Source organism: Pezoporus occidentalis, unplaced genomic scaffold, assembly GCF_034315485.1.
Source record: "Pezoporus occidentalis ecotype Australia unplaced genomic scaffold, CSIRO_AGI_Poc_V1 ctg19, whole genome shotgun sequence".
In the NCBI taxonomy this organism is placed as follows: domain Eukaryota; kingdom Metazoa; phylum Chordata; class Aves; order Psittaciformes; family Psittacidae; genus Pezoporus; species Pezoporus occidentalis.
In genome coordinates, this window is record NW_026913748.1 from 7,187,698 (window position 1) to 7,214,625 (window position 26,928).

The 26,928-nt window shown below is 48.1% G+C and overlaps 2 protein-coding genes across 3 annotated transcripts in view; one reads left to right on the plus strand and one right to left on the minus strand.

The window, feature by feature from the left end:
• CACNA2D4 (calcium voltage-gated channel auxiliary subunit alpha2delta 4) overlaps nt 1-26,928 on the minus strand; it is a 128,513-nt gene that overhangs the window by 27,703 nt on the left and 73,882 nt on the right. The gene's annotated exons all lie outside the window — the stretch shown is intronic.
• On the plus strand, nt 1,574-25,520 carry LRTM2 (leucine rich repeats and transmembrane domains 2). Of its 2 annotated transcripts, XM_062616597.1 has the most exons (5): nt 1,574-2,319; nt 12,717-12,852; nt 14,295-14,456; nt 18,615-19,205; nt 21,187-25,520. In XM_062616597.1, exons 3-5 carry the CDS (start codon nt 14,390-14,392, stop codon nt 21,639-21,641), a joined length of 1,113 nt encoding a protein of 370 aa, XP_062472581.1. In that variant the 5' UTR covers nt 1,574-2,319; nt 12,717-12,852; nt 14,295-14,389; the 3' UTR covers nt 21,642-25,520. The 2 variants fall into 2 exon arrangements, with proteins under 2 accessions (XP_062472581.1, XP_062472582.1); XM_062616598.1 differs by lacking the exon at nt 12,717-12,852.

A 26,928-nucleotide genomic window follows, 5' to 3' on the forward strand; every position in this document is an offset into this window, starting at 1 on the left:
TGCTACAGCTCAGGTGAGAGGGAGAAAACTGGACTAAACCCTTCTCTGCTTGTTCCAAAGTACAACTGAGCGTTAATGAGCCTTTTTGCTCTGGTGGCAAAGCATATGCTGCAGCAGTGGGAAGATCTGAAGCCTGCGAAATGATGAGTGGCTCCAGTGTGCAGCACAGCAATAACCGTGGAGTCCTCAGAGAGACGGTGGCTGATAGGTTTATTCCTACCACTGTGCAAACACCCTGTGCAACTGTAGCGTCCTAGCAGGGAAATAAAACACGTGGACCAGCAATGCTGTGCACTTTGCTTAGTTAGTGTCACTTGCTTAGTTAGTATCACTTCATGTTGATGAGGTACCCAGGCCTGTGAATGACTTCCCATCAAACCCAAGCAATGCCCACTGCATGGCTGCTGCTGGTTTTCTCTGGGATCTTGAGCTGCGATTCACTGTGGAGACAAGAGCCTTCCCCTCCACCTGTTCATCCCTCTGTTGAGCATGTCTGCCTCATTAGCTCATCCGCTGCTTGTCTCTCTCTCTGTCTGCCTTCCCTGGCTTCTCTCTTTGATTGTCCATATGCTGTTCTCATAAGGAGCTTTCCCCAAGATTTAACTCTTGGGCCTGCTGCACAACAAAAAGGCATAACAATCACAAGGCCACATCCTGTAAAGTGCTAATCAAGATTTACCTTGTCATTAACAACCTGTTTACATGGCAGTTGGTCCAGTAGTTAAATAAAACCTATGATTCAAATAGAAGAAGGCACCACAGCAGCAGAGCAGCCCTGCCCATACTGTCCATTTGCATTCCCCATTCTCTATTTCTGAAATATTCCTATTTTCCCTCTCAAGCCAGCAGTGGAGCTGCCCCACTCAAAATTTTACTTGAAGCCCCCTAAAAAATTTACTTAAAAAATAACTTCTAGGCAACTTAAAATGAACAGAAAGCTCAAACCAAGGGCAGCCTGTTTACAGTACTGGACCTGACAGAAGAGCCAGTTCAGGTGGATCAGTGAAAGAGTAATTCTTGCACATACGAGCTACAGAGGTCTTCAGCAAGCTGGAGGGAGGCAAGCAAGGGGTCTGATCTGTGGGATAGGGGTGGCTGCAGGAGCCCACAGGAGAGCACAGAGGGAAGCCTGAAAGAGGCAGTGGGTTGGATTTGATGGTACCAATAGGCTGTGTCAGGGAGGGCAGGGGATGCCTCTGTCACTGCGTGGATGTAACCACACCCCAAGCTGGACACATCTCCCTGCCACACACCAAATGCAGGGGAATGAACTGTGGGTGCAAACACTCCTCTCTTTCACCCATTCCCCTCATCCCAACTACCCCCTACAAGCACTCCTCAAGTTTTCCCTGATTCCTCAAGGACACAGACACAGGGTCATGCTGCATGCAAGGAGGGAAGCATTACGGCAGTTGCTGGGGATGCTGGCTGTGGCTGGGCATGATGTGACCAGCCCGCAGTGGCCACCTCTCCGTTAAGTCTCTCTGTCAGACACACTGCCTCCCCCCACTGTCTCTGGAGCACTGGTGGGAAGGGGGTGCCCTGCTCCCAGGCCCCCTGTGTTTTCCCCCACTGCTTCCCCTTCACTGCAGCTGCTCATCTCAGCCCTATACAAACCCCAGGGCTTGTCCCTTCTCCTTGTGCTTTTCTCTCTCCGTTTATTGTCATCAGCCATTTACCAGGAAGGGGAGAGATGGAGGGAGGGGAGGAGGCATTCAGCTCGGTGCCTCCTCTCATAACCTGTGCCTGACCAATCTGCCTCCCGAGGGGCTGTGGGGAGCTACCTCTCCTTACCCCTTCGTGAGTCCCTTGGCTCCCGCAGACGGATGGAGGCAAGGGGAGGAGGGGGAGAGAGGGACTGACAGCAACTGCCCTTTCTTCAGGATGGGTTGAGAGACACAAGAATCTCCCGAGCTCCTTCCTGTGGGTATTGCGGAGCACACCCTGCCTGCCTGGCGGGGTGACTCCTCTGCACTGTCTGTGCGCGCTCCTGTGCGTGTGCTGCTGCCATCACAGATGTACCCCCAGCTGTCACTTCGCTGCGCGCAGTCGCTCCCTCTCCCGTCTCTCTTTCCTTCTTCCCCTATTTATTATTTACGGAGGATTACAGTTCCTTTCCCACGCTGCCATCTCGCCGTGAGGTTCCTCTGCCCTCCGTGTGTGGCGAGCGGCTGGCTAGGAGGGGCTCCTGACAGCTAGGGTCCATCGAGAGCCCAGCCGGCAACGGAGGCACTTTCTGCTGAATTTGCTCTGGGATTGTACCGGGTTTGCTGACAGAGCTGTCGTTCTCACAGGAGGATCCAGCCCAGCCCCAGAGAGGTAAGTAAAGACGTCTCTTTTGTATTCCCCCCCCACTCCCCACCTATGTGAGATCAGTGGAGCTGGCCCCAGGAACCGGCTTCCCTGGGGAGGAGAGTGGTGGTCAGGGGCAGCACTGCCTGCCAGGCGGCACAGTGCAGGAGTCCCGGTTGTGCGAGGCTGGCAGGCAGCGGTCTTGCCGATAAGGCAGAACGACAACCCTGCCGCAGAGGCTGCTGGTACTGGTTCCAGTCCGGTTTCAGTGCGGGCAGCTGGGAGCAACTTCTCCCAGCTGTGAATGGCACAAGCTCAGGTGCAGCTTTGAGGCTTGGTCCTGTGGCCACTGGGTAGCTTCCCTGAGCCTTGGCTTTTGTTCCCCCTCCTTATGTCTGTGAGAGGGGTGAGCATATGAGCTGCCGCTCAACTGACCCGTGGTGGCTTTGCTGGGCATCATTTCGGTCTCAGCTGTCTTAGTAAGAACAACCTAAAATGGAGAAGTGAAGACCAAAACTGAACAGGTCTCGCACTCAGCACGCAGCTTTAGGACTGAGAGGGGGTCTTTATGTGTGTATGAGCATGTACAGTTTCACACACAAAGCTCACAGACACAACCACAGGATATGAAGTGAAGGATGCCATACCACAAGCAGAACCAAAAATAAGACCCAAATTGCTTCTGGCATCCCTGCAGGCTGACCCTGCGCTTTCTGAACTTTTGGGAGGAAAGCACAGCACTGAGGGTGAGGGTGAAAAAGCACAGAGAAACTTCACAGCCTTTTCCAGTCCTGCCTGGGAGGAAAGGGGGAGAATGAGGTTCTGAATGAGTTGATGTGAAGCCCCCTATGCATAAGGGTATATATGTGTCAGTGTGTGTGTGCATATATACACGTGTGCCTATATACACATGCACAGACACGTGCACACATACATCCCATACAGGGCATTCTGCCTGCCCCCCCCCTTCTCCCTCTGCCTGCCCAGTTTATTACTGCCACTGCATCTCATGCTAATTGAGAGAGACATGTAAAAGCAGAGCTTTCCTGGTTTGGGGAGAGAGGATGTTTGGAGCTGTTACTCCAACCAGGTCATGGCTGAGCCGGGCCCCAGGCCCACTGTGTGGAATGTCAGGTAGCCTGAATGTGCCACATCCAGAGCATCCCTGGCAGCAACCGCAGGGTCCATCACTGCTCTGCTGCCAGTGCCTGATCTGCCACCCAAGGGTGGGGGGAGAAATAAAGATCTCATCTGGGGAAGGGCTGGAGCAGCTGCTATTGCAGGGTTTAAAGAAGGAAACCCTTTAAAGACTGGGGAACCCTTAAAGGCACACAGGGACCTATCACAAAGCATGGGACATTTCTAGCGGGGGAGGGTGTGTGTGTGTGTGTGTGTGCGCCTTTCCAGAATTGCAGATCATTTTTCTGCTGATCTTTATTGCTCAGGTCTGTTGGGTGTGGGGGGTGGATCTTCCTCTAACTGCTGTTGGCAAACAACATTTGCAAGGGAATTATTCCACATGAGCAGAAGGCTTGCGGGAGTTGTCTCCCCATCAGACATCAGTGCAGCCTCTGTTAGTGTATCTTGCCCAGCTGGAGGAATTATGGTAAATCCTGAGCAAAGGGGCTGTTTGCAAAGAGAAAGGGGGGAAGTCTTCTTATGTAATTTTTATGCCAGATCATAGCTTTACCCTTGCCTTCAGCAAAGTGAACGCCACATGCTAGCAAGGTGCTTGGATATCTTCATGAGCTACTCCAGCTTCCTGCCCTTCCTCTGGCTTTTCTAAGCCTGATGCAGAAAGGATTTTCTAGGCTTTTCAGCATCACAGAAGCCTGGTGAAGACAGACCTGTGACTTGATGCAGCAGGGAGGACCAGCAGCAGCACAGGGCCAGGAGGATACTTGGACAGGCATTCAGCAGAGGCTGGAGCAGGATAGTGACAGGCTCAAGCCTGTGGGAGGGCATTTCTGGGCAGTTCTTCAGTGACTCTTCAGAACTTGCCTGTTGCTGATTCAAAAGAGAGCCCAAGCAGTTTCCTTTACTTGCCATGTTTGGTTACAAGCAGCTGCTTACACCACTTGACATCTGTCCCAGCCTGGGTGGCTCAAACAGTAATTCAAATGACCATACTGGGATGCTCCTGATAATGCTCCAGAGTGCCACACCATTGACACACTGCAGTTCTTAGTGGGAAGGAGCTGAAGTCCTGGGCTTTTTCTGTGTCTACCGCATGGAAATACCTTGTAACACATACCTTACTCCTGGCTTTACCAAAATGCTGGCTCACAAAAATGCTTTGTGTGGCTGAGGGTATCCTATTAGCAAGAAGAAGTACTTCTTCCTATAAACCAGTTCAGTTCCAGGCTGGAGAGATGGAAGGTCAAGTTACTTCACCTGCGAGGGGTTGGTTTATGTGGAATACAGTTTTATTCACATCACGAAAACAACCAGTTGAAAGTCAGAAGATGTCAGGATTTGGGGCAGCATGCCATCTGCACTGGGTTGCAGCCCTGACTGGTAGGATCACGGGCTGTATTTCCATAAGCTGCTTCACTCAGGGCACCAGCTACACGCTGCTTGGGGAGCGAAGCAAAGGGCTGTTACTGAGTTTTTAGTACTGCAAAGCGTGTGCCTGTTTTATTTGTTTACTGCCTGCCATCCAAGCCCTGCAGGCAATACATCATTATTCATTGTCTTGTGGTGTTCTGAAGATGCTCACTGCTACAGTCGCCTCATAGCTGATGATAGAGAATTTATGGTCCTGATAAGGCAGACAGAATAGTTGTTTTCCTTGCTTTTGAAGGGAAAAAAGACTTGCCCTTTAGCCAGACAGGGAAGGAGCAGCAGGTGCCTGACTGGAGCTTGGGGTCTCTTGGCTCTTGGTGCCATTGAGTTCTCAAGACCATACCAGTTTGCTGGCTAAGCTTCCAGGATTTTGGAAAGCATCTGTGAATGCTCAGCAGTTCTGCAAAATGGCCCCTAGGGTCTCATGTTGGGCACCGCAAAATTAGGAATGGACAGACCGTGGCCACGTGCCAAAACTGTGGTTTAATATTTAATGCCGACCACATAAAAATGGCCTTATTTATTACAACAACGTCATTGTTAGATGGAGTATTGGTGTGCCCTTTGCACTGAGTATAGGACAGGGTCCTGTGGAAAAAAGAAATAGTACTTTCAGGTAAGTAAAGGCTTTGTTGTAATGTGTACATGCAAGTGGCTGAATTAAGGTTGTGCAGGTATTAACTCACATTTAAGTGCTTGGCTTTGCAAGCCAAATGGCATATTTTATCATATGGCAATTTGGTTTTAAAAATGAAAATGACATCTTCTTGATTCTTCTTTTATGAATGGGAAAACAACAGACTTCCTGTTATTTATACACTGCAACACCCCACACCTAACCATAGGAAGGACCGAGAAATGTACGGCTGATCCATACAAGTCTGAACTTCATGGCTGACTGCAGGCAAAGGCTGTTACTTTAAAGACAGGCCCTGCTATCACACTCCTCCTCACTCCAAGGAGACTGGGAAGTTTCCTTCCCCATGGACCATGCTGTCACACAAGGAATAAAATAGTAGGACCACATACTGAGTCTGGAGATGTTAGAAGCAACTTGGGCTCTCTTTCCACTCCTGGTGAAGCTCTCTGCTGCTGGTGCTCCTCAAAGCAGGGCATGCTGCTGCTGTGATTTTGCTGCAAGGTACCTGTTGGTGGTAGAGGGGCTGCAGGTGGGCCTTGCTCCCCACACTACTTGCATTGATTTCGATGGGATGTGAATATTGCCTTCTCTTCTGTGGCTACAAACCTTCCAGTCAACTAAAGTCACATCAGTTTTGAAGACCTTCCCCAGCCTCACAAGCTCTGCAGCATGAGGCTAGGATCTGTTTGCTAACCCAGATGCATGCAAGGATCTTGGCTGGAGGTCTGGGTTGTGAGAGTGTCACCACATCTTGTTGAGCTATGGGCAATGTTCCCAGCTTGTAAAGAGTATAAATATGTTCCAGACAGCCTCAGGCACCCCTGGAGCTTCAGGCCTGGACCTCATGAAGTTTGTGTGGACTTTGCAGGGAAGCCCCTCTTGGATACTCTGGGAAGGTGATAGTGGGGTGATAGGGAAGAAGAAGAGAACCGCAGTGACAATCAAGCAGACCTATGCAACTCACTAAGGCAGAAAAAGGTCTCCTTCAGAGGCCGGTATAAATGCACCGTGTGTGAACAACAACAGTCAGCCTTTCCTTGGGAGGTTTGCCAGGAGCTGTGTGTGTGCTAGGTCACTGATCCCCTTATGACAAGAGCAGAGAGGATTTAATTCTAGCATGTTGTGCTCTTTCCACCCTGCTATGCATGCATGGATGATCCCTGCCCCTGTGTACATGCCCAGGGCACAGAACTGTGAGGTGAGATGGTAATGATGTTCTTCCTTTGACCCACTGTTTGTTCTACCTCCTCTCTCTCCTCCTGCTCCAACTGCTAAAGTGGCAAGCCACTACCCTTGCAGCCAATGGTCTCATTCTGAGAGGCTGGCAGCCAGAGAAGCATAGCCAAAGTGCTGGGTGAGGAAGACGGGGAGGAACTCTCCTTCTCAGCAGCTTAGGTGGCAGCAGTTCTCCATCACGTTGGCTTCTCCACCAGAAGCAAAAGTAACAAGAGTCAAGCACTAGGAATGCTAGTGAGCTTGGAGTCCTGGTGTATTTCAGAATAGAGGCTATGAAAAAAGGCAAAGCCAGTTCTTGGGCTAATGCAGACATGAATGATGGCAAACAAGCAGGTGTGGGACATTTTCTGTGCATGGGAGCTTGCAGAAGCTCTCCTGATTCTAGGAATAAGGGAGCAAAAGGAGAAAGCCTTATGGCCGAAGTGCCTTGGCTCCCATAGGATGTGACAGGAGTTTCTTGGTATTGATCTGGAAGCCTCTTGATTTGGCAGTCTGGCTGTGCTGTCTGATAGATGTCTGGCCTAGCACTCTGGGGACAGAACTGTGAACTGAGAGCTATATTGATAAAAAGCCCTTATATTTTCCTATCTTGCTGCTAAACTGATGCACCTCCATCTACTACTCTATCCATGTAAATGTATCTCAGACAGGCTGGCACCTTCCCTCTTATGGATCTGCTGCACCCTTTGCCCCTAATAAGAGACCCAGGGAAGGTACTGGGTCATGCCCAAATTTCTGAGCCCTCAGAGAGTCCTTCACAAATGTGGGCTTATACATACCCTTCTTCTTGAACAACACCCACTTATGAAAGAGATTACTTCGGGATTCAGAGCACCATCCAACTAACTGCGGAAAATACCTGTGTGTAGGCTGGGGAGGGGAATGAGAATCACAGAATTGGGATTCTCCTGCTAAGCTGCCTGGAGCTCTCCCTGGGTTGTGCCACTCACCCACACCCCCAGGGCAGGCCTGTCAGGAGGGTAGGAGCAGCATGTTACATGACAGTGAAGGATGCTCGTGGGGTGTAAAGGAGGAACTGGGAGCAGAAGGGTTCCTCCCCCAGACCTGCTGTGTCAGGAGTGGCCACAGTCCTTCTGTCGAGAGGCTGTGTGCAAGGATTAAAGGCCTGAGCTACTACTGACCATGGGATTAACCCCTGTAGGAAATTAAAGTTGTAGAGAAGGCTCTTCACTCCACAGCTGAGAGAAAGACGAAAACTGGGATCTGGATTAGAATTGGCAGGGCTGGTGACAAGCCACCACCCACAGCCAACTGTTCCTGGCTGGATCAGAAAATGTTATCTCAGCCTTCATGTAGAACCCCCCTCCACATCTCACTCGGTTACCAATTTTTGCCAACAGTGTGAGAAGAACAAAAACATCACTCTGTGACAAGAAAAACAGAAGGAAACTGGGTAGCCAGCTCACGTGTCCCTCCTCTGAGCCCCTCTCCCACTCCCTCACCCGCTTCCCTTCTCAGCTGCCTCTATTTTGCATGGAGGAAACACGCACGTGGTCTGTTGCATTCGATAATACTCGGAGAAGATGCTGGCACACACATGGCTGGATTTCTTCCTGTCAACTGCCCCCTCAGCTCTCCTCCTGCTGCTGCTCTGGGCCTCCTCCATATGCCACACTCTCACTGCACTGGGACTTTCCTGTCACTCCCGTGCTGGATATCCCAGTCTCCCCACCTGCTTCCACAGCTTCCCAAGGAATCCCACTTCTCCACAGCAATCTGGGTCTTTCCCATCAGTGATATCCACCCTGGCTCCCCTTCAGCAGCTCTGTGTTTTCTCAGAGGGTTTGATGATGCCTGATGCCCATGGTATTTCCAGCCTCTCCAACATCTCCCAGTCTCATTATCATGCATTGGTAAGGCTTGGGATGAAAATAATGGTAGAGGATGAAGAATCAAGAAACCTGGCTTCTCTCCTGATTTTGCCACAGGCCTGTTAGGAAACTTGGGAAAGCCTGGGCAAATCTCCTTTATTCTGTGTTACTTTGGAAAGCCCTACAAATCATCTCTGCTGGACAGGAGAGCATTTGGAAGCCCAAGTGATCCAGTCCAAGCACCACAGTTGATGGCTTCAAAAACCCTGAGTGAGGAACTAATGTGAGCTCTTGAAGAAGTATGAAAAGCTAGGCAGCTGAAATTTCAGCCAGCCAAACTCAGCAGCCATTTTTACCTCTGTGACAGTTTACCCCTCCATAAAATGGGAATAAAGCTGATCTTTCTCGAAGAGGGCTTGCGGATGGAACATCTTTTAACAACAATCACATTTGCATTTCAGAGGTGCCTACACATTGTTCTTCCAAAGATCAGAAGATATTTGACCTCTTCGCATCCCAGAAACAGGGTGAGGTTTTATTCACACCCAGTCAGGAATGTGGCAGAGTCCCTTACAATACAAAGTGGGTTTTGCACACTTTCTACTTTAAAGCTTTCTGCATGAGGTGCTTTGCTTAGCTGTGATTGATCACTGCAAGTCAGATGGCATCATTTCTCCTGCAGCTGAGCTTCTAGTATGAATTTAAAATGTGCTTTGCACTGATTGTGACAGCACAACACTAATGAATCTTGAACATGTGTTAATAAATCAGCAGCTGCTGGAAATGAAGCCCCCAGCTATTTAGCTTAGAAGCTCACTGGGACAGCGACACATGCTCCATGTTTCTACAGTTCTGTTGAGCTTGGCTGCCATCTCTGGGTGCTTCTGCAGTCCAATTAGACCACAAATGAGGAGCTGCCACTGAGACAATGTGACCTCTCATGGTCAACGATTTGCACAACTGACTTAGGTCTGCTGCGGGACCAAGAACAGGCCAAGATCATCTCCATGCCACCTAAGCCCATTTGGGGTACTGTCAGGAGCATGACTCCCCACTAGGACTCATCAGCCAGGTTACTTCATGAATTTCCAATCGCTGTAATCAGACCACATGGCTGATGTGTCTCTGTGCCCCCTGTGACTCTTGTCCCCCAAAGGGCTCATGAAGAAACAGACACAGAACAACATGCTTTAGTCTCTGGGTGCAGCAGTACTACTATCCCCCTCCATTATGGGGTGATGGTAATAAAACAGGAATCCTAAAAGCAACAAGGAAATGGGAGGGGAGAAAGGTAATATCTTTGAAGGGTTCTCCATGCCCTCCATCACCCTGCTGCTTTTCTGGTACAGGCTAAAGCAATACAGCATTGGAAAGCAAAAAAGGACTTTGCCAACATTCTGCAAGGAGAGTGTGGGGGAGGGATGAATGTCTGCATGTACTTCCTGATAATTTATCACTGGCATCTGTTGCAGCCTCTGTTACCTACCCTTTTGTAGAATAGGTCATCCACATGCCCCGCCAATGCTCATAAGCCAGGCTGTTAACGGAGTCTGATCCCTGAGCCACGATCCAAGGGTTAGTGCCAAGTTCTCGGAGAGATAATCAGAGGCAGAGGTTGCTGGGCTCTGCTTTTGACCATGGCTCATCCTAGTGACACAGTCACCTGTCTCTCTAGCCTCAGTGTCCCTGTCTGGAAAATGGAATAGCTTTATCCACCAACCTAGACAGAGGCACTATAGGCTATGACCCCAGCCTTCCTTCTGGGGATTATTACATACAAAATAACACCACCTACAACTACAGTAAGAGCCATTTCTAGAGCAGATGGAAGGTGCCACAGAATTGGGAAGCGTTATGAAAGCAGTATGCGGATGCAGTAAACCAAACCCTTCCCCACCCTCATAGCATGATCCTTGGGACCCTATTTATGAAAGCTAAGGCTTTAGATTGTCACTGCAAACGTTACTGGTGCCTGGACAGGGAGAATGGAAGCACAAGACAGGGATAGTGGCTGCTGTAGCTTTTATGCCCTGGCAAGTGCTGCAGAGTCATTACAATATCCTCTGCCTCCATCTCCCCTTCCTCCCCAGCAGTAAAGTTTCCTGTTCAAGCTAATTAGGGGAATCCTCATTAGAGAGTCCTCTAGAGTCTGACAGCAGGCCAAATGTCCAAGTGGCACTTCAGCTCAGTGTATTTTTGGCCACTGGAGACCATGGGCCAGAAATGGATGATCTCATTCTGTTGCTTTGAGCTGAAACTATACAAGTTGTCTTCTACTGTCCTATATCAAACAGCAAAAAGAAAAGTCTATCACCAGCCCCACAGGCTACTCTGTTCCTTTCTCCAGAATCTGGAAAAGAGACTTAACTCCAAGCATGTGGAAGAAAGGTCTGGATACCATGTCCCTTGTGACACGGCATTCAGCTGATGTGTTGCTCCAGGGAGAAGGAACTATCTAGTATGCCCAGAAGAAAGACTAATGCCTGATTTGTGGAGCCCTTGAGAGACTTCAGAGTATTCAGAGCTGCAGCAATGCTGATCAGCCTTGAGCCCCCAAAACCCAGGCAATGACATGCTAGTTCAGTGCTTCTCCCCTTGGGCTGGGGGTGTATGGGGGGCACTCCCAGGTCTGGCAGAGTCCTCACTGCTGGAAAAGTCCCTGGCTGACAGGCTAAAAGCAGCCAGACAGATTTGGTGGTGCTTGAAGAGCCTTGAGGTGTGGTCAGATGCTAGTTGCCCCAGGACTACTGGGTTCCCAGTGCTGCATTGGCAGTGAGCACAGCTGGCCTGGACACCTCTTGGGCCACAGTAAACCAGCTAATTAAGTCAGAATTCAAGACAAATCAGAAAAAAAAAACTCTAAAAAATAAACTCAGAAATCCTCTCCACCACCTTGCTCTCTCCTGGCTGCAGAATAGTAATTACTAAGGGTCTAATGTGATTATGGTCAATAGATGCATAAGAGAAACTGGGGTGGTTTTGGATCCTGAGAATTAAAATTTCTCCATAAACATACTACGTCAAGGTGTAATGCAGAAGCTCATTGCCCCTTGTACTTTGGCAGCCAGGAGCCTCTACCTATTCCGAATCTACTGTGCTGCCACCTGAGCATGTGCTATATATGCATGGAGAAGCAGGCAGTTCTGTGCAAGACGTGGATGTTGATAAACACAAGGTTACAGAAGAGCCCCCAGCACATGTGCATGCCCAACTGTGCACACGTTTGTAAACATAAGTTAGACTGGTGACTATATCTGCATACATACATGAAGATAGTTGTGTTTAAGTCTCAGAAACATGTATGAGTGCACAAAGTGTGGCTGCTATCTGTGTGGGGCAGGAGTGATGTATTTTTGTGACATGCTTTTAAAATTATCTTGGGTTTATCAAGGCGCCTCCATCTTTGTGCATGTTGCAGCGCAAGAGACAGCAGTAAAGCCTGAACAGGTGTTAATCACTATGCACTGTAATAAATTCTAAACATAGGGAAAGGGCTTATTTATACACGGCTGCTCCTCCCACCCTGCACTCTGTGCTTGAGCCTTGGCGCTGCCTCAGAGAAAGAGGCGCCCGTGAGGTGCCACAAATGACTGCAAGATCTGGACTTGCTCTGGCAGAGCAGGAGCTAGGGGTAGAAACCCTGACCCCATCCTCACACCTGGGTATGCCCATCCTGCTTTCAGCCCCAAACTGTTGCCTGGGGATGGCGTGGCTGGACCGCACAGAGCAGCGAGAGGGGTTGGGGAGACACCAGCACCTGGCATAAGCAGGGACCTGGGCTGAGGGGAGACCACGGATGGAAGCCGTGTCACAAAGCACCTAAGGAAGCTGTTTTTTTTTTCCTTTTAAAAGAAAAAAAAGCGTAGCCCCCCCTGATTGGAGCTGAGCCAGCTGATACAGATGGGGTGTTACAAAACAGAGCCAAAAGGCAAGAGCGCAAGGAACAGAGCTATCTATAACCCTGACAAAGTTAAATGGAGTGAAGGTGGGGAAGAGGGAAAGTCAGAGTGTGGCAGGCAGCCCCTGATGCTGACAGTGAGGACTCGATCGTTCGGCAATGGGATTTGGAGCTGATCGGCTCCCGCTATCCAGCAGGCAGATAAGGCTCTGTGGCTGTCAGCTTAAGTCTGCCGTTTATTCCTGTGCTGTAGGGAGTTAAATAGAGCACACGGAAAGCCTGCTGCCGGGAGTGAAAGTCAAGGAGGGAAGGGAAAGGAAAGGAAGAGGCAGTAACTGGGCAGTGCCTGGGGAGTCGGGTGGAAGTGGCTGTGGGCAGAGCCCCTTCAGGTAAGTGCTTGTGGCTTTTCATCCTTGTCGCTGCTGATGGGGACAGGAGACTTCAGGGGTGGCATTTAGGATGGAGACATTGATATGAGGGAGGCTGAAAGTCTCCTTCTCAGCCAGGGTGAATGCAAGCGGTGAATGGGGACAGCTATTTGCTGTGGCTTCTCCTTCAGTGGGGACTGCAGGGAAAGGGCTCAAGCTCAGTTTGGGGAATAGGGGGCTGCAGCCAGTGGTTTCGGTTCTGTAAGGGGTATTCATCTATTTGGTGCATTGGTATTTGGGTAAATGATCTAAATAGCTTTGCAGAACGTACTAGTCTAGGCACCGATCCTGCTCATCTTTCTCATCAAGATGCTAATTTAAATATTTCCTAGTGGTTTACTTTCCCATACAAAATAAATCATTCCTGGGAGCCTGGGGGAGGGGAAGCAGCTGGCACGTGTGTGGGGAGGGTGTCCCAGTGGGAGTGCTGCACCCAGCTAAAATAACGGCTGTGGATGTTGTCAGAGCCCCTCAGAGAGGGTGGAGGATTATGTATTTCTGTACCCTGGTTGAAACGTGTCCATCCAACTGCTGCTGTGACTGTGGGTGGCATATCTGAGAGCAAGCAGGGGGACAGGAGGGTCCGTGGTGTTTCCCTTTTTCCTGCTTGCCTGTATCCGAAAAGGAAGTGGGAGGGAAGTTGGAACTTGTTGTCAGTCAGCTATTGTCAGGGGAGAGTTTATGGTCTTTGGGTTTCTAATTAGTCTGAGCATTTTTCCTTTTCCTAATTAAGATGCAATTCCTCTCTTTTCAACACTCCCACTCAGTCTCCCCTGCCCCAGGTCCTCCCTTCTCCTTTGAGGCTCCCTCACTTGCTCTTTAGCTCCTGCAGTTGCTACAGTGTCGAAATCCTCAAGCTGAAGCTGCGCTCTGCTCAGCCCTGCTCCAGCCACCACATCCATTTTACCTTCAAACAGAAAGGAAGTGCTAGTAGGAAATACAGGGCAGCAAAGAAGTGGCTTGGCAGCCGCTGGTACCCAGACCCCAGTGAGCCTGAGCTCTGCATCAGGGAGGGGATGGACAGGTTGTACCACCTGTGTGGAGGCAAGAGGGAGTGAGCTGGAGTCTGCTGCCCTGATAGGGTCAGCTCAGCAATTCAGCAGGTTAACCTTGAGTGTGTGGCTAATGCAGCTACCATAGCAGGCTACTCAAACACGGGCTTGTCTCTTCGGCACTAAGGTGAATCAGGCTGTATTTCTGCCCTGTGAGGTTCAAAGTGAATTAACATTGTGTCTTTGCCAAGCTGTGCCTCCTGAAACATCCTCCATCTCTCCTCCAAAATGGAGCTGATTCCTTAGAGGCAAAACTCTAGCTGGGGCGGAGAAAGGACAGAACTCAGCCCAGCCCTGTGTCTTGTGCCCAGGCAACTTAGTCTCACCCACTCTTCTGCTCTGCCCCTCCAGGACCTGGCAGGCAGGATACAAGGTCATTCCTCCTCTCTTTGGGGCTGTGTGCCAGGCTGGCTGGTGGATGTGAAGACACGCTGGAGAAGACAACAATGCTGCCTACAACTGCTGGCCACAGGTGGAGGAGCAGGTTCCTCATGAGGTGGCAAGAGGCTTGTTGTAAGTAATGCCTACTCAGGTACTAAGTACAATGATCCTGTTTGTCAAAGGAGTGGAAAGAAAATAGGTCACATCAGGGTTAAGAATAGGGGAGAGGGACAGCTAAGAATGGAGATGTTTGAACTAATTCCTGATTCCTTTAGAGGCCAGGCTAGGTGGGAGGGAGAGCGAGACTCTAAAGCTGAAGATGGGCTTAAAGTGGGACAGCAAGTGATGATTGCTGAATTCCAGTGGGCCTGGCAGGTAAGAAACAGATACCACAGATACAAAGAGCCACCCCGAGCATTTCTCAGATTGGCATTCTGTGAGCTGCAGACCCCTCTCTGTGGTAGGAATATGTATATATATATATATATATATATACATACATATATAGGCTGCTGGGCAAGGCTCCCAGCAATTTACAGCAGAAGTCATGACAGATTTTAGAAGGGAACACGGGATGCAAATGCAGAATTCTCCTACTGGGCACTGCCACATGCAGTGAAAATCAAAGAGTAAACAAAGAAGATCTCTTTTACATTAAACTGTAAAAGTTCAGCCTGGGCATCTTCCCAGTAGACTGGGGCATCTGCTACAGCATCCCTGAGTGCAGAGCAGAGATGCCTATGGTGATGTGAGGCTTCTAGGAGTGTACCTTCAGTTCCCAGAAGCATCTGTGGACCACAGCAGAGGAAAAGGAGCACTTAGGGTCCATCACTATTACATGCCTAAGTGCCAAGCAGGTCTCTGGTTTCTCTTGTTCCTGTCCCCCTGATCAAATTTGGGGCTGGCACTGTAGGAAGCTGGGGAAATGACTTCCTTCTCCAGAAAACAGTCATCTTTGTAATCCATCTTTACAGACTAGACTGCTGTATAAATTATTTAAAATTAATGCTACTGAGTCTTGACTTAATCTGATATACCTAGATCAGCTTTCTGTCACCTACTGGTCACCAAACACCCCACAAAGTAACTTCATCTTCCCCTAACACAAGAACACATGCTACTCATCCTTATGTAGGGCTGGGAGAGTGTCAAGTTCTGTCTATTGTTTCCCTGCCTTTCTTCCCCATAGAGATTCATCCTAACCAGTGTGATGAATTCCTTGGTCTCAACTCACATACTAGTGGATGCACCTCTTGCAGGGACTGAAAATGAAATCAGACCTTCTCCCCTCTATGATTTTAGTTAAATATTTCCAAGCACACAGAGCAATATATGGGCAACAACAAGACATTTTTGGCATATCCTACATGGCTGCAGAAACTTGGCATAAATCAGATTCTGAACATAACCGCAGCCAGCTGACTGAGACTTTGTTCCTACCAGCCGCTGCCAGCATCCATACTGGTGGAACCCCACACCCACCCAGTTGGGGCTGGTGGCGGGTAGGCATTTTCAGAGATAAGCCCTGAACAGAATGCCACCTGTATAGCATTACACACAGTCTGCTCTTGCCTTTCTTGGTGTACAAAGCAGCTAAGTGTTATCTCATCATCACAGCTGTCAATCTATTATTAATACTGTACTTTTGTTAAGCATCCAGGAAAAGAGAGGGTCACTTGAGTGACTCACGGCTCTCTCCCTTCCCCACTCTAGCTCCCATTCTTTTAATTCTCTCCTTACAAGAGCGCAATGTATTCTGAATGGAATTAAGTATCATCCAGCCAGCCAGCACCTGCACTGCACCAGTCCACAGGCTATGATCGGCTTTCATGGCAATCTTTGCTGTTGACCCCCACCTTTGCATGATAAGAAAGCACACAGGTGCTCAAGGTAAAGATTTCTTTTGTATTTCATCATAAGGATCCACAATTACCATTAAAACAGCACACAAATTGGCACAGCCTGGGCTGAAGTACACCTGAGATCTCAACTACAGGACAAAAAAATTCTTGAAGGAATTGTGAAAGATGGATGAAATACAAAAGAGCTGAGATTGTCTCTCTGAACACTTATCCCCTGGTCCTTAATGAAGTCATCACGTAATCACAGAATACCATGTTGGAAGGGACCTCAAGGATCATCTGGTCCAGCCTTTTTAAGCAAAGCATGACCTAGATTCTATGTCCCAACACTCTGACCAGCCAAATCTTAAATGTGTCCAATGCTGGGAGTTCACACCTTCCCTGGGGAAATTATTCCAATGGCTGATTGTTCTCATTGTGAAAAATATTCCTCTTGCCTCCAATTGGAATCTTCCCAGGAGTAGCTTGGGCCCATGACCCCTCAGCTTTTCCATGGGACTTCTTGTAAAAGAGGAGTCTCCACCTTCTTTGTAGCTGCCTTTTAAATCCTGGAACATGGTGATAAGGGCTCCCCTGAGCCTTCTCTTCTCTAGGCTGAACAAACCCAGTTCTTTCAGCCTTTCCCCACGTGGCACTCTTCCCAGTCCTTTGATCATCTTTCTGGTTCTGTGTTATATAGCTTAGGATCCAGACTATGTAGTTCTCCTTAGGCTACCAGTCCACAAATCTGCCAGTTCTCACAAGGACCATTGGGAACATGAAAAGGCCCCATGCAGGATGACATGGTTTGTGTATGAAGGCAGCATTGCTGACAGATGCCAAGACAATATAAAAAAATGGGCTACGGGTTAGACTAGAGAGTGGTGTGATGGAAGAGAGGAAGAGCATGGCTGATCCAGGCACAGCTTCTTCAGAAGCTCTCCAGTGGCTCCCTCTCCTGTGGCAGTCCTTTCACAATTCCTTTGGGGTTAAGAAACAAAACACCTGCTTGCTGGGTCTTTGGAAAAAGACTAGGACAGAAGAATCTGGTTTCCAGTCCAAGAAAGAATGGAGGGAAAATAAATGCATCCACTTCAGCTACCGTTCATCCCTAAAAAGACTCTACCAGCCCCAAGCAATTGCCTTCTCTGAAGGAAAGTGAGAAAGGGAGAGGACAGGGCATGACGTACAAACAAACCTGCTTCAGCTTTAGTCAAATGTTCAAACTTGTCACCTTGAAAAGCAGCAAGGGAGCTGAATTTGCTTCCCACATTGAGAAACTAATCTCAATTCCACAAAAGGAATTAAGATGAAGGATGCAAATGTTTTACATAGTCTGCTTAAACATAACTCCCACTCCTCCAATGACAGGAAGCACAAAGCTTGCTTCCCTGTTGCTGGTGCGTCTTTGCCACAGAAACGAGAGTTTTAAAAGCCACCGGCTCACAAAGAGGATTAGTAACTAGTGCCCTGACACCATCCATAGGATCTGGACCCGCATCTGGAATGCTGATCCACAACAGCTCTACAATATGCTGGTTTGTACGTTATCTGACCTTCCTTTTGGGACAGTGCAGGCAAAAGGGGGTGTGCTAACCTTTTTCCTAAAACCCCTTTCTTCAACTACCGACCTACACTTTTCTTCCTCATCTTCATTGCTATAGGAAATTTTGGTCAGAGGAGACAGATGTGGGGGTATTGCTATGGGATTCAGAAACTGTTTTGAGAGCAATGTCAAGTACCAGGTGTCCAGTGGTTTAGGGTTTCCTTGTTACCTTTTAACAGCTTTATTCATCATACCTTTGTAGTGTAATTTAATTCATAAAAAAGTCTTTTGCCACAAGGTCCACACAATACACTGTGGATATGGAAAGCAAATGATACCCTGATTTAGAGGCTAACTTAGACATGAGCCTGATCTATCACAAGGATTAGGATACAAAAAGCACAGGAGCACAACTGAAATGTAGGTTGTTTTGTTTTCATTTTTCTGAAAAGATTTTCATTAACATGTCTATTTCTGTAAAAATAGAGCTTCTTAAATATATACCAGTCCCTTCCCTCTCAACCCTGACTGTTTGGAAAGAGCTGTCTTTTATCAGAGCTGAGGCTCCCACCACTCTCTACTCCATTCTCCTCTGACAGGTTCCAGTGCTCTAGTACATAGCAGCAAATTCTTTTGGGGTGCACCATTTTAACTTCCTCATGAGACTAGAAGGATATTTACTTCTTGCTCATGACAAAAAGACTAAGAAGAAAGTCATGATGACAGGCCTCCAGTAAAGGGATGCAGCTGTGAAGAAGCTCATTACACTGTAGGGCATTGCAGCAGAGTCACGCTGTGAGGGTTATATTATAACCATAGTTGTGGTCAAGGTGACAGTTGATGAGGATGGGAAAGCACTGTTCTAATACATGCACTCTCTCTCCCCTGCTTTTCGCCTACCAGTGCTTGGCTGTTGGCTGTCACTGTGTGCTGCCGAGTCCTTCTTTGCTTGTCCTTCCTCCTGCAAGTGTAACAGTGGCAACCTGGAAGTGGACTGTAGTGGCTTGGGCCTCTCCTCCATCCCTTCAGACATCCCCACAAACACCAGGACCTTCCTCTTTCTCAACAACAAACTCAGCATCCTGCCAGGAGCAGTGTTTTCCAACCTCTCTGCTCTACAGAGGCTGGATCTATCCAACAACTTCTTGGACCAGCTCCCTCAGAACATCTTCAGTGACCTGGGGAACCTCACAGAGCTTCAGCTGAGGAACAACAGCATCAGGGCCTTAGACAAGGACCTGCTACAACACACGGCCCTGCTGCGCCAGCTGGACCTCTCCATCAATGGCCTGGCCCAGATACCCTCAGGCATCTTTGACGACCTGCCTGCTCTCCGCTCCCTCTCTCTCAGGTCCAATCGCCTGCAGAGCCTGGACAGGGTGACCTTCGAACCGCTAACCAGCCTGCAGCATCTCCAAGTTGGGGATAACCCCTGGGAATGTGACTGCAACCTCCGAGACTTCAAGCACTGGATGGAGTGGTTCTCCTATCGAGGTAGGTGCTCGCGCAGCGGGAACCAAGAGCAGAAGTACAGGTCTTCCATGGAAAGGCAGACAAAGGCAGGCAGGGAAGAAACATGAGCAGATACATCTGGTAGGTCAGGCTGACCTGAATGTCAGATCTTAGCCAAGGAGCATGAGGACCATGCCACAATGCTGAAACAGTTCAGCACCACTGCACCTACATATAGCAGCACCGCCACACTGAGAAGTCCTCTGCAGCCCCAGATCTCCTATTTCCTTGTTTTGTTTCCATTCTGAAAGATTTCTTTTTTCTTTTCTTGGGAGAGAAATAACATAAAAATTTTAGGACTATGAGCTCCCCTCACCCTTTCTGCCTAAAGAGAAGAAACGCTTTTCATGCTTGAAAATAACCATCCTGTCCTCTTTCTTAAGCCGGAAGAACTAGAAGCTAGATTTGGCTGTAAAGAATCAGGTTTGCGTTCAACAAAAGACCCATAGGAAACAGTGCCACTTAGAAAAATACTGCAACTAATATTGGGAAACCCAAACTAAAGCTCTTAGTAACAAGCCAGGCCCCAAGTCAGACTGGCTATAAAATTATTTCAAACTAAGCAGCTCTTGACAAGTTTGTTTTTCCATTTTTTTTTTTCTTGAGATATGGAAGGCTGGAAAGGTACATATCACTTATCAGGAAAGCTGATGGGATGACAATTTTTCAGGAGCTGTGACTCAAAGAAAGATGGCACATTATACAGGAATGATGATCGAAGGCCTGACCTTCTGTCACTGGAGCCAGTGAGTAGGAAAGGGTCTCAAATCATGCAGATAGCTGTCACATCTCTGCTGATCACAGCCATGCTGCAAAGAGATTATCTATGCCTATGGCTACACTGCATTCTGAAATATGCATTTGTATGAGCAGAATCAAACCAGCATACGAGTGCCACTTTCCTCTTAATTTTTCTTTTTGGTTCGTTTTGTTTCTTGACTCTCAAATCACAGAGTCAATGAAAAGCACATGGAGTTAATGTTGCTTTTATTTCCCCTTACAAAGAAATTACCCGAACTTGCTCAAGCATTTGTTTCAACATCTGTCATTATTTTCACAGAGGGGGGATGGATTAGTTGTTCGAAGATGGGTCTGCTGTCATTTGGAGAAGATACACCCTGGTCCTATCTTTTTGCTTTAATTTCTCCTCATCTAAAATGGTTCTACTGACACTTATATAACTCACTAAACAGTATGAGGCTTATTTAATGGATGGTTTCAGAGGGCTTTCATGTCTTGGCCTGAAAGATGTCTATAAAGATATCATGTACCATGAGCTCTCTACTGTCAAATCCAGCCTAGGCAGAAACATATAAGCCGGCTGCCATGGTTAAAACTGTTCCAGCTGTGGAGGGCTAAGGCACTCAAACTTGAAAAGGGGAGATTTAGACTGGATATAAGGAAGAAATTCTTTACCATGAGGGTGGTAAGACACTGGAACAGGTTGCCCAAGGAAGCTGTGGATGCCCTATTCCTGGAAATGTCCAGGCTGGACAGGGCCTTGAGCAACCTAGTCAAGTAGAAGGTGTCCCTGCCCATGGCAAGGGATTGAAACTAGATATCTTAAGGTCCTTTCCAATCCAAACCATTCTACGCAAAATGTCTCCAAGTTAGGCAAAACAATCATTTTAAAGGATAATACATGTGCTCCTTCTGCCCAGTGCATGGAGGTGGAGCCATTCCTCCCTCCCTCCACCTTGGACAAGCACTGAGTATCTGGCAGGCTCTCATGAATACTCTCTCTGCTCAGGAGTGCATTCACACATGAGGGACTGGATTGTATGGCCCCACTGCTATAACAAAGCAGTTCCCCACTTGTTAATCACAATGCTGACTTTTGCAGGGCAAATGTTTAGCAGATGTGAATAGAGCCATAGGAACTTAATCCACCAGAGGATCTAGCTCTGCTGTCACTGTATGGGGATGAAGCTGTGGTTTACTCCTATTATCTCTATTGGGACAGGTGGGAAAATCGACCAGCTGGCATGTACCCTGCCCAAGGAGCTGAAAGGGAAGGATATGCGAATGGTGCCCATGGAGATGTTTAACTACTGCTCCCAACTGGATGATGAGAACAGCTCTACAGTGCTGGACAATACTGGCCCACCCTGCACTAAAGGAAGCCCAACTCCTTCTAAATCTAAATCGGGCCCAGAAACAGAAGTGGAGCCCAGTGTGGGATGCCCTCAGAAACAGCGTTATAGGCCTGTGAGCGTGCGCCGGGCTATTGGCACTGTGATCATTGCAGGGGTGGTTTGTGGCATTGTGTGCATCATGATGGTGGTGGCAGCTGCTTATGGTTGCATCTATGCCTCCCTTATGGCCAAGTACCACCGGGAGCTGAAGAAGAGGCAGCCACTCATGGGTGACACAGAAGGTGAACATGAAGAGCAGAAACAAATCTCTTCTGTGGCATGAAACTCTTCTAGGAAGGAAGGGACAGCAATGAACAAAGGTACCTGAGAGCAGTCAAGCATGGGGTCCTCCCAAAATACATCTTCCCAGACAGACAGACAGACAGACTGTGCTATTGCTCCACTCACCCAAGTAGTACAACATGGTTCTGGGGGGGCAGGGCACCTGGCTCAATTTCTGTTCCTCTGCCCCAGGCCCATTTTGTGCCCTTTCACCCTTGGGCCCTCCCAGACAAATAAAGTAGAGTCGGATCTCGAGTGCTTGCTGTGCCTCATGACCCTGCACAGACCTTCCCTCACATGCCTGCTGTGGCACCTTCTGGGAACCTGTGCATCCTCTCAGCTTCGGTCCCAAGTCATCCTGTATCATGTCAAGAGCTCTCTGCAGAGAGCAGCTCTGTGAAAGCTTCTGTGAGTAGCAGGACACCAAAAGAGTCCATGCCTTGCTGTTAGGGTCACTGCTGTTGTGTGACAGTAAGCTGCTGCTCACCCTACAAGTCAGTACTGCTGAGAGGACACCAGAAAGGACAGAGGGTCCCTAGGGGATGACAACAGTCAGCGGGAGGTTTCCCTTCTCACTTTTAAAGGTGAAAAGATACCTGTATTACTCTAACACATTGCCTGGGAGCACAGTGGCCCCCTTTTTGCTCCTGGCCAGGTCCAAATCTCCAAGCTGACATACATACCATCTGCTATAGGTACACAGATATAGACCTGTCCTTCTGCACACACACACACACACACTGACTCATTCTGATCCCAACACATACAAACAGTCGGCCCCAGCTCCAGCCATCCAGGTACCCCATCTGTGCATGCAGAGCCACATGTGTTCATATTGATCTATCTATCCTCTGTGTGCAGCCATGAATACATTCAGCCACTTTACTCTCACTGTAACAGTGCATAGCATCTTCTGCTTCAGACAAAATACATGCACCCTGCCACTGAGGAGCTAACAGAAACATCTCAGCCATAATGCAGAGCCAGTGGGAATGGGCAGGATAAGATGGAGAGAAACAGTTATTAAGGTTACAGCATGAGTCTGTGGAAACAAGTACACAGCATGAAAAAAAATTTGGTGTGTTCTTGTTATCTATGTTTTCTGTGATAAATGGAGAGCGTAAGGATATGAAGCCTCCATTTGGAAATGTCTGATTGGTAGAGCAGAAGTGGGCCATCAGGAAAGACTAAGGGAGGAGGTGGCTTACCAGCCTCGGTAGTGTAAACTATGTTGAGGAGTAGTGTGAGCCTAGGGGAAGGTGGCGGAAGAAGAAGGCGCACAATCCAAGAGAGGCAAGCATGGTGTGTGGAGTAGGGTTATGCAGCTGGCGTGACTGAAGAGAGGGGCATAATTCTGGAGGGTCTTGAAGTGAAGGCTGAAACCTGGACCACAGTATGACACAGATGGGGGAGCCCAGGAAGGGTCCTGCATGGTCCACCACAGCCCATGTATGCTCCCCTCACCATCATGCCATCCACCGCTGCACATGAGTGTGCACACACACACAACTGCACACACTGCCACTGTCACGTAGGGTGACTTCCCCCAACCAGATTTTAAAGCCCTCAGATTGCAGTGCCTCCTGCTAGTCTTAGCTCTTTCCAACCTGACAGGAAAAAAATGAAAAAAAGTGAGAGGGGAAAAAAAAACATGAAAGGAACTCAACATAAGGACTCATTTTGTATCACTGGAAGTGGGATAAAATGCTGTCTCCAGGGGAGAGCGCACATTGCCATGGTAACCTACTCTAACCCATCGCAGTGGGTATTCCTGAGCAAGGAAGATGACACCGGAGGTCATGCATCCGCAGTGCCTGTGAATGGTGTGATCCCTGCTGCCATCAGGAAACAAGCTGGCAGCCAGCCCAGCTTTGCAGGGTGTTTCTCTAGCAACCTGTGTTCAGAGCCCAGCACGCACTGCAGGTGGACTCTGCCAGGGCATCTCACCTCTTTTCTGTGCTCCAGCTGGATCCTGATGCCTTCGGACATCGCACAGCCCTCCTGCTCATGGCTGCTGGATCCCTGTGGAAGTGATGCACACTGGCTCCTCACTCCCTCCTGGTCCCAAACAGGTGTTTGTACTGATCCATGGGCACACAGTGCCAAGTCTTTAATCAAAGCCTGGAGTGGCAAAATCCCTCCTGGCCTACCCAGGGCCACCAAAGGCAAAACAATAGGATGCTCTGGACTGTTTTAGCGTGACTTCCCTTTGACACAGAAATGCATGGGACAGGGAAAAATGTTCTTCTGAAAGCAGAAGACCAGGCTGCCCTAAAAGAATGACTGGGAGAAACAGTCCACCCACAAGTGTGCGCACATATTCTACCCCCACTCCCAGCACACTGCTTTTGGGAAGAGGAGGAGGGGGGCTGGTAAGATGTGAGGAGGAAGGACTCTTCCCCCGTGCACTGTATAGCCACTCCAACCATCCCATCTGCTGCAACCATAGCCCGCTCTGAAGGGCAGAACTGGTGCACTGCAGACTCCATATGCGTGTTACTGCTGCTCCACATTCCCAGCAAGCCAGGACTAGACTCTGCCTGCTGGATCCAAACTTCCCCCCAGCCTCCCTCTCAGGGGAACTTCTCCCTTTACCATACTGGACTCCGCAATCATACTTGAAATGGGACTTGAGTCAGAGCGGTATATTTATAGATCTATATTTTACTTGCATCAAATAATGGTGAAATATTGCACAAAACAAATGGGACCTATGTATGTGTGTGTGTGTGTGTGTGTGTGTGTGTGTGAATGAGCAAGATAGTGAAGGAGAGATAGTTTTTAAGGGGACAGACTAGAGGTAAAATAAATGGGAGTGAGGCAGAGGACAATGCAAGGGTTGGGGGGGGGTGAAATCCTCTTTCCCTGCACCTTCCCTATGACCTCCTCCTGCCCTGACCAATTTTTCTTTGTTGCTAATTCTATTTTCTATATGCTGTGTTGTGGGGCTGATGGTGACCTTGCCCATCCTTTCCTTTTTTTAAATTCATTTATAAAGCGGAAAGTCTGGATTCATCTCAACCCTAGAAAAGGAAATGCTATATTTAGAAACCCACCCAGGAAAGGAGAAGACAGGATAGGGGAGAAAAGAGGGCTGCTGAGAAACATGAAGGCTGGCTGCTATGGGGACTCCCACTGGAAATCAAATACTGTACTTGAAAGAACAAGGACCTGTCCTCTTTCATGCATAGCAGGATAACAGGATTCACTGGGAAAAGTCCTCTTTATACCACTATTTGTAAACAGGCTCTTACTCTGCTCCCTAGCACACCTGGAAAACAGGCTGCCCTAATGTGACTGAGCTGCTGCACCTTCCAGAGGCGCTCTAGGGAACATGGTACCCAGTGTGGTAAGAAATTCAGCTCTCCTGTGGGATGCTGGATACAGAGCAACACCCAGCACTCTCTGTAAGCTGAGACAATGAGTTCAATGAGTAATGTGTGGGGACCAGAGGTCCTGTGTTCTCTGCAGATATGTCTAGGCATGGAGGAAATCCTCCTGAACACACTCTTTGCTGCAGGCTGGTGTATCAATGCCACATGCAGGTACCTGCCCTCAGGAAGTGGTCTTCTGGGGCTGGTAGGCTCAACACATGCCAGGGTGATGTAGGGGATGTCAGGGCCATCAGAAACACACTTTCTGCTCTCCCTGCTCCCCTTCCCCACACACCCACCTGTGGTACAAGCAGGCACATTTCTTGTAGGGAACAGATAGCACTTGTAATTCCTATTTCTTTTCGTTACTGTTTGAGGGAGAGCAACAAGATTTTCTAAAATGATTGAATGGAGGTTTCTTTGGCATGAGACAGAACATTTTTAAAGGTATATTATATTTCTGGCTTGTTGTTACAGAAGAATAATAAAGAATGTATTTTCCTATGCTCCTTCTTGTTTAAATGAGATCTCTGATGGTAACCTCCCCTCTTCCCTACCACCTGCAAAAGCAAACACTGCAGGGATACAGCCGGCCAAATGAAAAAGCCCCCGAATTCCCACATATGTGTATACAGCGTTTGAACTTGGAATGAATGTGCACACATCTACACACATACATACACTCTATCAGGGTGAGTCCTAGGCAAGCACTTACTGGTAGCTGAGGTGGGGCTGCAGGAGTAAATACACGCTCAAATCAAGGCGAGACCCTAGATCTAGAAACGCGCACACACACGCACACACACACACACACACACAGAGTGCGCTAGGGACACAGCCAGACAAGGGTGATTGTGTAACAAGGATAAGATACTGTGGCAATCAGCTCATTACATAAAAGTAGAAAGGGCCAAATTAATCCCTAGGGTAAGAACGCAGAAGCCAATGGAGTTATATTCAGGTCAAATTGGATTCCAAAAGCCTTTTTTTTTTTTTTTTTAATTAGAGCATAATGTTCAATCAAGCTTACAGTAACAAATGGTGAGCTATGGGTTCCTGCATCTCCAGATTCTTGACCCTGCTGAGCAAGGTTATTTTGAAATGAATGGAAATTGCTATCTAATCCTATTGCACCCACAACTACATAAGCTGTCACCCCTAGAGCTAAAAGAGTCTCTCCACCAGCTGTTCACTGGAGAGGTCTATCACACACAGCTAAGAAGTTTAAATTCCCCACTTCTTTACTTTCAGCACTAGGCATACACAATTCATCACATACTCTTCCTGTGACAAAAAGCTCATCCTGAGGCATGTGGAACCACAAAAGATGTTAAACCCTGCCACGAGCAAACCCTTGTGCCACTCTGCTCGCGCTGTAATACTCAGTTACCCTGTCATGCTCAGACTGATCTTCAGAGAGAAACTGGGTGCAGAACTCAGTTACTCTTAATCCGATAACAGCTGAGGCATCTGTTCTGCTGTAAAGGTATGTGCCACAAGAGAATCACTATTATTGTTTAACAGTATGGTGTCTATGACACATAGTTTAATCTAATTTTGCCATGTAGGTAGATGAGCGCACACAGATACTACTAAGCAGTTCCTATAATACTGGAAATGTAGAGCAGAAAAAAACACACTGATCTGATGACTCTAGCTTTTTTTCAGTTCATGAATTATCTGGGACCAGGCTGTGATCTTCTGCCTGGTTATTATATCGGTTAAATGAAATTAAAGTTGGTTATTATAATTTGATTATTTGATACTGGCAAATGTATCTGCCCTTCATACCTATCTAGTCACACACACACATTGCATTGCATATAGAAACATGTAATTATGTGTATGTATATATAATACATGTAAAATACATGGAATAGAATTCCTCTTCACTATCTTGTTCATCAGCAGCTT